Source organism: Carettochelys insculpta, chromosome 2 (assembly GCF_033958435.1).
Source record: "Carettochelys insculpta isolate YL-2023 chromosome 2, ASM3395843v1, whole genome shotgun sequence".
NCBI lineage: Eukaryota > Metazoa > Chordata > Testudines > Carettochelyidae > Carettochelys > Carettochelys insculpta.
Window position 1 is genome coordinate 132,392,991 of NC_134138.1, and position 14,851 is coordinate 132,407,841.

The 14,851-nt window shown below is 42.2% G+C and overlaps 1 protein-coding gene across 7 annotated transcripts in view; it reads right to left on the minus strand.

Moving 5' to 3' along the window:
* The window catches only part of ZCCHC2 (zinc finger CCHC-type containing 2), a 78,149-nt gene that overhangs the window by 39,918 nt on the left and 23,380 nt on the right, over positions 1–14,851 (minus strand). For all 7 annotated transcript variants that reach the window (XM_074987784.1, XM_074987787.1, XM_074987782.1 and 4 more), the window contains exons 3-5: positions 10,421–10,497; positions 7,249–7,320; positions 5,360–5,472 (exon numbers count right to left, since the gene is read on the minus strand). In XM_074987784.1, coding sequence (XP_074843885.1) covers positions 5,360–5,472; positions 7,249–7,320; positions 10,421–10,497 — 262 coding nt within the window. The remainder of the gene's footprint in view (positions 1–5,359; positions 5,473–7,248; positions 7,321–10,420; positions 10,498–14,851) is intronic.

Genomic DNA, 14,851 nt, shown 5'->3' on the forward strand with positions numbered 1-14,851 from the left:
AGCCATGCATTAGCAGCTCCCTGCCATAACATAAGTCTTATAGATATGTGCATTCTACAGTAGAGTTCGGAGGGAGAGTAAGACACTTGGAATTTCTATTAAAACCAATTTGGAACCATCGAATTTTGCACAAAGCTCACCTACCAAATTCCACATTCACATGTTACCACCCTTATCCATTCTCTTTCAAACCACCTTATCAGTTATTGTTTCTTACCTTGCATATAATTAGCCCTTTGGTGTACTGCAGCAACAGCAAAGCTAGGCTTGTGAGTCAGCTGCATGAATAGCCCTCCATCTCAGAGGCATGCAAGATTGTCGTAACCAAGATTGTCTACCAGGGTAGGGCAATTTTGCAAACTGCAACTGTATACCTAGAACTTTGCTAACTGCGCTTGTATATCTTCAGGTGTGCTAAACTGAACCACAGCAGCCCTTTGATTGGATGCAAAGGGAGCGCATGCCTCTTACAAACAACGTTATGTGCAATCAGCACACATGCCCATTAACATGCCTTTGCTTTACGTGTGTCTCTAGCACTACCAGTAGGAAATTAACTTTCGCAGATGGAAACCAGCAGATTGTGGCAAGCCTGCACATGAGCAACAGTAAACAAATCATTTCATAGGGCACAGACAGAACCCCTGTTGGCCACACATGACCTTCAGACTGCTCATCAATGGTTTACTGCTTTGTTGTAGTATTTGTGCAGCCCTGGCCATAACGCCACCATAAAAATATTATCCCATGATGAGTCTTAACCTGCTCTATTCAAGAAAATTAAGAATATCTTCCTAGGAGTGTCTCAGTTAACTGACTTGCAAAAGACGAACACTTAGGCCTGCTCTACATTAGGAGATAGTCAACTTTAAGGCTCTACGGTCGACTTTATAAACTTTCAGTCTACACTCCAGCACTCATTAAGTCGATTCTAAGTGGCTGTCATGCCAACTTCTGTACGGTTGACTTCAACGAAGTTACTTGAAAAACCAAATTTGCAATGTCAAGCTAAAACAGTGTAAATTAACCAGGTTTAAAATTAATTTTATTAGCCCCAGAAACTGTCCCACAATGCCCCTTGAGGTGTCCTTTCCGGTCATTGCCCCACCCCTACTGCTCTCCAGGTGAGCCAGAAGTACATGACAGGAAGCGGCGTTCATCAGCCTGGGAATTCTGATTACACTTCCTTTCCTCTCTGGCAAGAGTGAAGAGCAGATGTGTGGATCACCTTGTAGCCATGAGTTCCCAGGATCACAAAAGGGCGCCAGCATGGAGCCACTGGGAGATCTTGGACCTCTTTTCAGTGTGGGGTGAAAAAACCTATTGTGAGCCAGCTCAAATTCAGCAAAAGGAATACTGATATTTATGGCAAAATACCATGAGGCATGGATCAAGAAAGGTTACAACAGGGACACTCAGCAGCGTTGTGCAAAAAAAAAATAAAATAAAATAAAAAAAATCAAGAAGTTGCACTGGAACTACCAGAAATGCAAGACAGCTGATGGTTGGTCTGGGGCATCATCTCCACAGAAATGCTGATATTATGATAAGCTTCTCACTATTCTGATGACAGACGCAACCTCTTCCCCCAGAAGTGGTCGAGTGCTGAAGCAATGCTGAGGAACTAGTGATTGACAGCAGGGTGCAATCCAGCTTAGACTTATGCCCTGAAAGCTAGTGCTTTCCATCCAGCTGAAGCCAGTAGATCCCCTTCCCCTTAACTCAGGAGGTAGCTTCAGAAGCCAGCTTGGATCCTGGAGAGGGCACTTCCGGTTAAGTAGGCTTTTTTCCTACTGATAATGGTATGCTGTAAGGGTGTTGTGGAGGGTCTATGCCCTTTTCCCTTAGGGCAGCTTGTTAATGTGCCTGGCGATGGAGTGCAGATTCTGCTTGGACGAAAAGCTGAAGCTCTTAGACAGGCTCTTGTGGATTTCCATCACAAGAATGTGGGGAGACCTGACTTATTCCTGCTTCCACAGTAAGACAAAGGTGGCTTGGCATGGTAAGGTAAGTGATCTGGAATAATGACACCACAGAGCATTCTTGCAAATTTTCCAACAAGATAGTGGCATAGAACAAGCAATCTTTTCTTATCCCTCTTCCTTAGTGTAATCAGGCTGGTATCTCATTTGGCCACCTAGAATGCATGTTAAGTTTCATGAGTCACTAATGACTTTTTGCCTGGCATCCCACCCAGTGCAGAGCAGACTCATGCATCTCCTGGCACAGCTGCTTTAAAAATCCAAGTCGTGCATGCTATTGTGCACGCAGCAGCCTGACCCCTACTTTGGGGCCAGCAGGCAATTGAACCCTCCCTGGTTCATGTACATGCTCCCAGCGACTTTTAATATTTTTCTCATTAGCTCAGAAGCAGCCGCTTGGAAATTTAAAATATGGGTGATACTTTAAGCAGCATACGCTCACTCTCCCATGGTCTGGCATCCCTGGGACATGTCAAGCCATTCCTACATACCGTGCCACCCCCACCTTCCTGGCATTGCTTTAATATAGTTTTTTTCCCTGCGAAACTGAGGATACCTTACCATGGTGTTGACTGCAAACCTCTTTCATGGATGAGCTCAAAGTATTCTGTTTAGAATCATGCATTCTTCTGTCTTACAAGTAACAAGAGTGACCTCACAATTCAACGTGTCCTTCAATACAGACAGGCAGCCATTATTTCTGTGACTATAGTCATTGCTCCAAATAAGGATAAAAACGGGGCTATTGCTAATGCATATTTCTACATGTTGTTTATCAGCAAATGACCCTGGAAAAAAACCAAGAGCACACAGTTCAGCAGACAGCCAGCTGCCTTTGATGTGGAAGAAGATGATGACCAAGAATGATTTGTTGGAGAACTATATGCAAGCAGTTCCAAAAGAAAAGAATGAAATTAGTGGTTGGAGAAAGCAAACGATGGTGTTACAAGAAGGAATTCATGAATCCATCACGTCCTTTAGGGGCAAGCAGAAAGAGTTACTGAATTCGGTGAAAGAGAAATCACAATCACACAGATCTCTTATGAGCAGACAGACAGAACTAATTATCTCACTTAGAGTCAGCAATCCATGCACTACCCTCCAAACCCCAACAAAAACCCCATTACGTGACCCCCCCCCCCCAACCCTTAAGCATTACCTTCTCCTTTTAGAGGCACAGCATCTCCTGGCCACTCCAGGAACCATTGACACATGCCACCCTTACCCCATTCATTCTTCTCCCCTGGACAGGGCACTGCATCCCCCAGACACTCCAGGCACCATCACTATAGACCTCCTTCAACCCAGTCAGTCCACTCCCCTGCTCCTGGCCCTGAATCCCACAGTCACTCCAGCCACCATCAGTTTAGAGTTCCCTCAACCCAGGCTGCTGCTACACTATCACTGTTCCATAGGGGGTGCCATGGTAATGAGGCAATTCAAAGCAGGTTAGTGAGGCACTACTGTACATATTCAGCACCTCATTAGCATAATGGCAGCCATGCAAACAGACTTTGAATTGCAGATTGACAGTGAAGATGGGGGCAGCTTCGAAATAAGTGCCTTACTTCGACATTCCCTTACTCCCACAGAACCAGATCAGAGTAAGGGAATTTTGAAGTGGGGCACTTATTTCAAAGCTGCCCCCATCTTCACTGTCAATCTGCAATTCAAAGTCTGTTTGAAGCAGGCTAATGAGGCGCTAACGTACATATTCAGTGCCTCATTAGTATAATGGCAGCCACACAAATTGCCTTATTACCATGGCGTCTCCAACGGGAGAATGGTAATGTAGCAGCTGCCATTGTCAGCCCAATCCCCTGCTTCTGGCTCAGTATCCCCCACCCAATCATTCCCCTCAGCTTCCATACCTCACCCCTCCACACATTCAGCACCCTCCTCTCTTTCTGGGTCCCTGACAAGGGAAGGCAGGCCATAGAAAGCCCAGCTTCCTAGCCCCAAAACCTCAACACCCACCTAGAATGCATGTTACGTTTCACGAGTCACTAATGACTCTTTGACTAACCATGACTTTAGCACCCTTCTTCCCCTCCACTGCCCCAACTCCTCCTCGAGTGCCCCCTAAATAAAACACATTTTGGAAAAAGTTTTGTTTATCGGTTAACATGCTTTGAGATTTGGTGGGTGGTGATGGTTGTGTCACAGTTTATGGGGGGTTTCCATAAAGGGCAAGGAAATAGCATGGTTGGAAAGAGTGCCAATTAAGGCCCTTCATGCTCATTTGCAAATTTTCAGCGCATCTCTCTGGAATTTCCTATTTTCTCTTGGGGTCAGCTGTGGATACTTTCTTTACAGGACACATTTGCCTTGGCACCCTCACTCAGACATGAGCCTTTCACCTCCCCTCTTGCTTTGCAAATGTTATGAAGAATACAGCAGGTCCCAGTGATCATAGTAGCGTTCACTTCAGCGAATCAGAAGGCACCTAAATCTCACTTTAAATGGCCAAAGACACATTCTACCACCATTCTGCACCTGCTCAGACTGTAGTTAAAGAGCTCCTTACTGGAGTCTAGGGTGCCTGCATAGGGCTTCATGAGACAAGGGAACAAGGGGTAAAGCAGGGTCACAAAAGTATCACTATGGGCATTTCCACTCAGTGTTAATTTTCTGGTCTGGGAACCAAGTACCACTCTGGAGCCTTCTGAACAGACCAGAAGGCCTAAAGAGTCGTGCATCATGCACCATTACCAACCCTACAATGATATCATTGAAACAACCTTTGTGATCCACCAACGCCTGCAACATCACAGAGAAGTACTCCTTGCAGTTTATGCACCCTGAGGCCTGGTGGTCCAGTGTGAGGATGGGGGTTCCCTTTATGTACAGTGACTCCAGTGCTGCCAGAAAATCTGCAGCTATTCTCTCCAGAAATCATTTCTGTCAATGGCACCAGCAACGTTGACCTCATTATGCATGGGCATTATGTTCAGAAAATACTGCATCATAGCATGAGAATTAAGCACAAAGCACTGCATCAAACTTTGAACTCTATTGGGCTCCATGTTAGTTGCTGTAATGGCGGCTGGCAGTCAATATGAAAAGTGCACAAAAATCCCAAAATATTACCAAAAAAGATGAGGAAGACAGACAGAATACTGTTTGAGGAAAGGAAATGCTCATTTGACTTGGAAAATAGGAATTAATTTCCTTCAAAATTAAGGTGAAAAGGGGAGAGGAAACAGTCTAGAAAATGAAGAAACTAGGAAAAAAATCAGACATGTTTCCACATGACTCATCTTTTTATACTTTTCTAAAGAAGCCCAGAAACCCTGAGTCTTATCACACAATGTCATACTGCTGATAGCTACTGGACATAGGTGGTTTCTAATCACAATGTCCTCTCAGCTGGTTACCTTATTACTGGCTCTAGATCTGAGTACCGCCGTTCTTCTTTCTTCTGGAAACCCTGATTTAGTGCTCGTAAAATGGTCTTGTCAAATGCTTCAGAAGATAGTTCCTTTGGAAGCTGGTGAAAGTGTTCAAAATATGAGTTATGCATTTTTATATTCAAAAGTCTTTGTAACAAAACTCTTTATACATGCAATTACTGTACTCAGCTAGCATTACTGAGCTTGGATTATCTATTTTACAAACAAAATTTAATTGCTGTAGAAGCGTGTGCCACAGTCAACAGCAAAATAATTTGCTAGAGAACTGAATACCAAGAAGTGTCTGAGGCTGATAAGGAGTTCCAATTTAGTTGGAGACAAAATAGTCTGTTAACGTTCTTCACATTACAGCTTCCAATGTCTTGCTCTAGTATGAAAGCATGATATGATATATTCAAATTTCTAAGTAAAAATAAAAAGATAGCTATTGAATTTTTATTTGAGAAATGCCAGCAGTCCAGTGTCATTTTTCAAAATTTAAAAGCAATACTGCAGCTTTTAAATGCTGTGTAAGAAGGGCTTTCTATGATGAACTTAACTCTTATTCCCCTTTTAGGTTAGTGAAGCTCCACCAGACATTGATAATTCATATGCACAGGGTTCCATGAAGATTCTCTTTGTATAAAGGTAAGCATATTACAATTTTAAACAAACAGGGTAATAATACTAGAAGCTATTAGAGCTGACATCTTATTTATGCTCAGTCACTGGGAGGGGGTGTTTGTTTTTAAGAAAGAGATTCTTTAGGGCAGGTTCAACCCAAGAACAGCCACAGGGGAACAGATACAAAGACCACAGTAGCTAGGATGATGGTATTGTTTTAACCCAATTTTCAGTAGATAATGGCTATACAGCACAAATATCCTCTAGTTTATTCACATGCCATGAGCTCCTCAGGGAAGGGGACCGTATTTATCCTTAGAACACCAAGTAGAAAATGTAAGAGGTTGGGTATTCTTGGTTTTACACCAGTCATCAAGAAGTTAATTTTCCTATAGTAGCACTAGCACGTGTTAGCATCTGTGTAGCCATATCTGGTGCTTGCTCTAAACACCGAGAGCATAAAGGAATCCAGTTTTCCAGTTTTACGACAGCTCAGTTAGAAGCAAAAGGGTAAGTTTGTCTCCCATCTCATGACAATCAATCAATCAAGGGCTATGTCTACACGTGCCCCAAACTTCGAAATGGCCATTTCGAAGTTTACTAATGAAGCGCTGAAATGAATATTCAGCGCTTCATTAGCATGCGGGCGGCAGCGGCGCTTCGAAATTGACGAGCCTTGCCGCCGCGCGGCGTGTCCAGACGGGGCTCCTTTTCGAAAGGACGCCACCTTCTTCGAAGTCCCCTTATTCCCATGAGCTCATGGGAATAAGGGGACTTCGAAGTAGGTGGGGCCCTTTCGAAAAGGAGCCCCGTCTGGACGCGCCGCGCGGCGGCAATGCTCGTCAATTTCGAAGCGCCGCTGCCGCCCGCATGCTAATGAAGCGCTGAATATGCATTTCAGCGCTTCATTAGTAAACTTCGAAATGGCCATTTGCATGGCCATTTCGAAGTTTGGGGCACGTGTAGACACAGCCAAGGAGACTTATCTTTAGTCCTGCTTGGACAGAAAGACTGTCAATATACTTTGGAACGAAATTGATCACCATACATTCTTTTAAATGGAATGATAAATGTGTATTGGTGTTCCTTCAGTTAGTACCTTCCCGAAAGCCAGAAATCCAGCAATATTCTCAAGCTTCTTTCATTAACATTCAAGAGCCAGAATGACCTACTAATGTTATGTACTCCATAAAACTGTAGCATGATGTATAAGTACTGTGCATGTCAGTTGCTTTCACTTGAATACCTACTTTTAGTAGGAATTCCTGCAGCTCCTGGTGTGTTTTTGTTACACATGTTATGGAAAGATCAGACCAGGTTACCTGATGGCAAGGGAGAGAAGAGGAAAGTTACATAACTTACTTACATTACACTACTAGTTTTGTTAAGCACACCTACCTACTGTTTCAAGTATTATTAACCATTTGGGGAAAATGGAGATAGTAAAGGTGCATTTTCAAAAGATTACTAGTTTTGAATACTCTCTAAACACAACTCAGACAATTTCTGGACGAACAGACACCAATAATTTCAACTGATCTCCATCTCCAGCGTGTCTGGGAGCACAGACAAACCAGGGAAAGGAGGGAGAAAAATAAACTGGGCACACAAGATTAGCACAATCTTGAAAATGTGGGTCTTAAAAAAACAAACAAACAAACACACACTCATCTGAGGCTACACAATAAACTACTAGAAATAGTAACTACTGGCTCCCGTTGCAGGCAATAGCCCAGCAGACATTGTTTCTTTAGAGGAAAGGACTCCAAGTCAGGCATATGAAGTTTTAGTTCCACCACTCCTACTTTGGTAAATCAAAACCTCTTTGTTTGGTTACTCTAGCTGTAAAATGATATACTTAGTTATCTCAAAGCTAGGATGGGTCTACCCTAGCCCCCTGCTTTAGAAGGGGGATGATAAGAAGACACTCTGGGATATGCTAATGAGGTACTGAAATGACTATGCAGCACCTCACTGGCATAATGGCGGCCGCAGCACTTCGAAAGTGCCCCATTCGACTGCACACGGCTCATCTACATGGGGTCCTTTTCGAAAGGACCCCACACACTTTGAAATCCCCTTATTTTTATTACCAAATAGGAACAATGGGATTCCGAAGGGTGCAGGGTCCTTTCGAAAACAACTCCATGTAGATGAGCCACACGCGATCAAAAGTGGCACTTTTGAAGTGCCGTGGCTGCCATTATGCTAATTAAGTGCTGCATATTCATTGCAGCACCTCATTAGCATATCCCAGAGTGTCTCATTAGCATCCCCCTTTCAAAGAGGGGCTAGTGTAGACCCAGCCTTAGAGTTTAAGTATTCAGGTATGAAGAGTCATATAAGACACGGCTATGGGATGCAATATAAGTATTGCAAAAGTTTGCATTAATACACTATAATGTTAGAGTAGACTCCAAATTCTAGTATGTGTTCAAACAGCTCAGTGATTCTCCATGCTTTGCTGCACTAGCCCAAAATGTGAACAGAAAAATAAAGCCTCTAAACAATTACTTAAATGAAAAAAACTTCTTTTCCTCCTTCCTCTGTTAAGCTTGGTTCAGTTTCCTGGGTTTAGCATGTAAACGTAACCTTAGGAGTTCCTATATCACAAAGTGGGGCGACAGCTCAAAATAAGAGGGAACTGAGCAATAGTTGAGTGGACCAAGCTACCATTTCCAATCCAGAACCTGAACAGCATTGTAAGCTGCTATGTTTGCAGAAGGTATAACAGCATCTACAGTCTCAAATCTATTGAAGGCTAAAGAAGAAGTTACAAGCTACACCCTTTTAAGTGGCTTGGAGAAAAAAGGAAAAAGGTGAACAGAGAAGATTTAGTTCCCAGATGTGCTGGAGAAGGAACTATTCTCAACTCTAAGGAGAACAAAGGGAGTGGAGCTGGAAAGCATTAAGTGAATATTCCAGTAGGTCTCTGTCTCCTTCCTACTTCACGTAGGATTTGAGACTGCTGTCATAAAAATCTGCAGACTGGCTCTCAAACTTTATGTTACTCATGTTTATGCCACTAGTGATACAGATTATGTGATGGCTGGAAGTTACATCTACACTGCAGATGGATGCATGTCTCTTAGACAAGGGTGAGGGCTTACATTAAAATTTGCTCAAGTTAATACATTAGAAGTAGCAGTTTGGATATTGTGACACTCTAGCCATCCAAGTTCAGATCCAGGAAGATGCACAGGGTGGGATTCTGTTGGCTAACCCAAGCAGCTACCTATGCCATAAGGTCCAAACAACTATTTTTAGCATCTCAACTCATGTGGAACAAGCACAAAATCTGTCCAACAGGCTGGGAGGCTTGCTCCCAGCTGAAACAGACATAATCCAGGTTCCTGGTTGTTGCTCTACTACACTGTTTTTTTACTTTAGCTCCAAATTTAAATTTTTTAAGGGACTATTGTTACATTTCATGTTTACTTGTGAATGGCCCAGAAGGTTGGATTCTGAAACACTCTGTTTTTCTATAGTCTTTTATTAGCAGATCTCAAAATGCTTTCTGAAAGATCAGTATCAATATCACATTTTACAGATGGGGAAATAGACACGGGGAGGTGAAATGACTTGCCCAAGATTACTCAGCAGGCAAGGCAGAGCAAGGAAAAGTCAGGAATCTAGTGCTTTTGTAGTTGGCCACATTACGTAGTATTGAGTAGGAGGAGATTAAGTTGCCTCCTTCAGTTCAAGTAGCCCCAGTTTACAGAATTCAGGATGATATACAGCACCAATAGTCTAACTTAACGCATTTCAGTAGAGTACCAAAGCACTATTCACTTATTTAATCAAACCCTAACCTTCAGTAACCATCATATTGTTTCTGGATATTCCCATGTGTGTGGGATGCACTAGACAGATCTTCTAAAATGTAGAGCTTGTCAGAACCATCCTCTGGTTCTAACAAATATTAAATGATAAGAACACAGTTATAAAATGGCCACATGGCTTTGACAGTCTGACTTCTGTACTACTGGCAACCGCAGACACAAGAACTACAGGACACCTCTTAAAATATTTTAATACTAAAATTTTTATGGCATGCGTTTTTGTTTTAGAATGTTCACAAGCATACAGCTCTCCAGATCTGGGTAAGACCCAAAAAGGCCAAGATTTTCAGACATATAATCACTGGAATGAAACACATGTTCAGAGGAGATCTGATTGGCATTGAGTGCATCATGTCTTCATACCTAAAGCCTGGGAATCAGGCAGGACTCATGCCATACCTTAATGAAAGAGGCCGAGAGCACACTGTCTTGGACTATGTACACATCACTGACAAAACAAAACCAGTGGGGAGAGATGTCTTACTAACACTAATGATCTTTAAAGACAATTCTCTCTCTAAGCTATGTTAGTGTAAAATCAAAACAGATACAATTTTAAAAAAGCTAGCTATTTGCTTACTTTGAAGGTGTATTCCAAATGTTTGTCAGCCCTTTTTCTTGATACTCCTTTCAGTGTTATCTTCTCAATGTGTACAGCTGAAAGAAAAACAAAACAAAACAGCAATTTGTTGTACTAGGCATAGTAGTCAGTTGAAAATTTGTCTGTCTAGTATGGTAATGCTGTAATAATCATGCACCCTAACTGCCAGTTACTCTTTCTGGGGCAAATGAGCACCCCAGAAGCAAAACAGTTTGGCAGCTTAAAGATGTCCACTGGTCTAAACACTTCTCTTCAACGCTATACTCATAATACTGATTGACACAGTTTTGTGTATTTCTGTTCAGATATGTTGCACAATATTAGAGATGTTACATGCATGAAACCTTGTTATCACCAACAGATCCAGCAGTTACCGAAAAACTACACTTTAAATTAAGTTATGCATTTATATCGAAAGGTTTTAGTGCAGCCAATGGAAAACAGCCAACTCCTGTGCTCACACAGTCCTATTTTGCACAAGATTCAAGAAACAGGGTCTACTCTAAATAAAAGAGTTTGTAAGTTAAAGTGAAATGTGAGGCAGCTAGAGCTATGACAGCACGAGCAAGTCAATAAACAGCAAAAGGAAGGGGAGAGATCATGGGGAGAATACAGGAAGAGAGAAGAACTATATTCCTATTGCAGGTTTTGAACCTGTGCACGTGCAGAATGAATTACTAGAAAAGAGCTCAAGAGTCTGAGAACAGTCCCAGCACACAGACAGACCTAGTTACAGGATGAGGCAGTTTCACTATACAGCATTGGAAAGGGTAGGCTACAGGCTGTATATACTCTCTGAACACATCACACGAGCACCAGATCTGGAAAAAAGGGGCACACCTTGTTGATACTTGTTAAGGGGATGTGGTGTTGTAGTCTTCAAATACTAATTAAAACCAGAATCAAGTGTTTTTCAGTATGCAGCTTCTAAGAATCTATAATCAATGTTCTTAAATTGAGAGGCTCCTCTTATCTTGTTTCTCTAAGGCTGGGGTGTCTAATGCATGTCTAGTGGCCAACATGTGGCTAACAGGACACCATGGTGTGGTAAATAAGGCACTGGAGCTTCTGCATTCATCTCCCGGACCCGATCTGCACACATTTGAAACCATGACAACAATCGTCGTTGCACCTCCCGTGCACAGTCTGTTGCCACAGAGATGTGGGGGCCACCCTACGTGCACACCCTGTTGCTACAGAGCTGGGAAATAGGGATTGGAGAGGAAAGAGCTGCAACCTCACAGCTTCAGTTACCATTTGCGTCAACCCTAACCCTAACGCCAACCAGGAGCCACACAGACCTTGTGGCCGCGGCTTCAGTGGCAGTGGCTCTGGTCAGCTGCCAGCATATTCAATTAGAGTGGGACGGGGGCAAATATGCAAGGACTACAACCACAAGTGTGAATTGCTATTGGACTCCACTGCTCTAAGGCCTTGTCTGCACTACAATTAGATTAATGCAAATCAGCTTATGTCGACCTAACTTCTTACACACTATAGGGCCCTGACATTGGCAGGATGTGGCTATTACATCAACGTAACTATTCCATCTCCACCTGAGGGACAGCACTTATGTGTACACAGTGTTACTGGTATAAGCTGTTGAATGGCTGATATCAATGTCCCAGCTCTATTCTGGCAGGTAAGAAGTTGGGGGTAGGTGGCAATCAGGGCTCCCAGGAGGGAGCTACGCAGAGCTGACAGCCCTGACTTTCATCCTCCCAAACTTCCCCTCTTCACTTTGTGGAAGTACATCCAATGAAGATGCACAGCACTGACAAAAAAAAATGAAGTAAAATAGAAAGGAGGGATATGGACACATCAGCCACTGCAGTGACTTATTGCAGCGTCTGTAAATTGACCTAACAGAGGTAATTTAGGGCTGTAGCATAGATATGCCCTAAGAATGCAAATATAAAGAATCTATTCCCCTACCACCAGAAGCTGATGCTGACAGATCTTATATGCTAAGTGAGCTCATACTATTATAGTATTTGTTATGAGCAGCTTTGAAGGGTACAACATGCAAAAGCAAATTTGTCTGCAGGAGAGCCTCTCCTCAACAGTCTAATCTTGTTTAAATTTCTCTTTTTTTTAAAATAGAAAGCTTGCTATTTCATCACTGAAAAATTTAAGGCTGAAATAGTTAAAATGTGAGGCAATTCAGAGAAAAGGAATCTCAACCAACCTCCTTGCATATGTTCATTGTAACAGTTATTCATTCTTGTCAAATCAGCTTCACCACCACTTTATAGAACTTCTAAAGCTTCTGCTCAAACTGCATTTAAATTTAAAAAGTTTGCATAGGTTAGATACCTGCCAATTTGTAATTGCCGGCTCTAGACTTAAAACAAATTAGTAACTGAACCTTGGATAAACTGGGACAAGCAACCACACTAGCCTGAAATCCTTCTATTCCAAGATTCCTGAAATACTTAGTTTCCAAACCATAAGAGCATCCTTTAGTATCCCGAATGTTAAGTGATTTTCCAGATTTTTTTCTTAAATTGTGAGAGCAACTTGTTTTCGAATGACAAAAGGAGAAAAAAGTGACCCAACTGACCAATACAGACATGTAAGTTCTCAAAAATTAAACAAAACACTGTTTCAAAAGACCACTACACTGTCACTTAAACTTCAAGAACTTAAATATAACTGAACAGTTAACCCTGCAAACCTTTAACCATCTATGTAAACAAGTACATATTTTTAAATTATAAAAGTGGCTTGCATAACATCTTGAGTCTGGCTTTTAGAGAGGTTCCTTAAGAGGTATTGTTAAATGGGAAATACCAGTTCATGTTTGCTTATAAATGAATTCTTGGTTTACTATTTACAATCATTTGAGAATGATGTACATGCAGTTTTGACATTTCACCGTAAGTTTATGGCTCAATTAGGGAAAAAGTGTATGCCAACTAATATTTGAAACTGACCCTAACTTGCTTCAGGACCTTGGCCTCCAAGAGCTGCTGGAGCTAATACCAGCCCCTTCGGGCCCGATGGAAGGAGTCACAATCCACTCTGGGTTCCTAACTTATAGTTCAGAGCTGCTGCTCTGACTCATTCTGTACAAAATACACATTTGTGCTGCAAGTCAATATAGTATGCATACTACAGCTTATTCTAAACTTTGTTTTGTACTTATTAGTGAATATCAAATAATGTACAAGAACCAAGTCGAGAAACTAAATCTCTTGTTTTTCCAGTCAATTTCTAACAACTTAAAATCAGCAGCACAATGGGCTCCAAACCAAGATGGGGGTTCAGAGTGGTTTTCGTAATACAAAGATAGCAATGTCCCAGTTCTTTCTTTCAGACCAACCCTCCTGTAGTTGAATTATCCCACCTCAGCATTATTTTGCCTTTTGACTTATACATGTAAAAAAAAAAAACATTTATGACAGCTGTCTTAAATACAAGGTTTTGAAATAATATAGCTATATATATCCGTAGACGATTATTTCAAAACTTTGTTTTATATATTATATGGGAAAAACTGGGGTTTACTGGATAAGATATTTGATTACCCCAAGTCTCAGAGGATTTTTTTTTGCAAATTACTTGAACTACACTAGTACTTCTACCTTGACAACGGGCAAACTTTTCATCACTGGGTGGGTGCAGACAATCATCCACACTTTTCTGTGGGGAAGCAACGGAAAACAGACTTCTCAGGAGAAGCTGTAAGAGCAGTCATTTGCTCCTCCCTGGCAGCCCAGAGCAGCTGCTGGAAATATAAGTCAGCATGGGAAGTGGGGCAGGTGTTAAGAAGGAACTGGTTGTTTGTGTTCAGACAATCAGTAATGTGTGTACGTGCACAAGAGAGAGACAGACAGACAACTGAGGCTGTCTTTCCACTATGAGACAAAAATAAATTTGAAGGAGTTACCGTGTTATTAAAGTGTTACTGTCTTCACAGTTCATACTATTTGCCTGATTTACTGAGCCATAATACGAACAACAAATAAATATCGATATTATGGGACAAGTATAGCATCAATTTCAAATTCAAGAACTTGACTCAAGGCTAGTGTGGAAGTGCTATGTCCTTAATTTGAATTTATTAGGCTCCAGAAGTGTCCCGTAGTAGTAGCATCCTTCAGTCTACGTAGACTATGGATCGTGCCCTTCGTACTTCCATTTGGGATCATTTGCAGCATTGACTGAGACTGTGAAGGCCCACACGAGAGTGACAGTCCTTGCTGAGTGTGTTGCACGTGTAATGGGTGTCTGGCAGGTCCTTACTGTGCTTTCTGTGGGCTCGCTTCTCCTCTGCTAGCTGTCTGATCCTCATCTCACCCTCCTGAAGGCCCTTGTGTAGTTCCTGCCTCCATCTGCTGCGATCGTCTGCCAGCTCCTCCCAACTGTCCGGCTCAACGTCTACCTCCCGAGGTCCCTCTTGCAAAC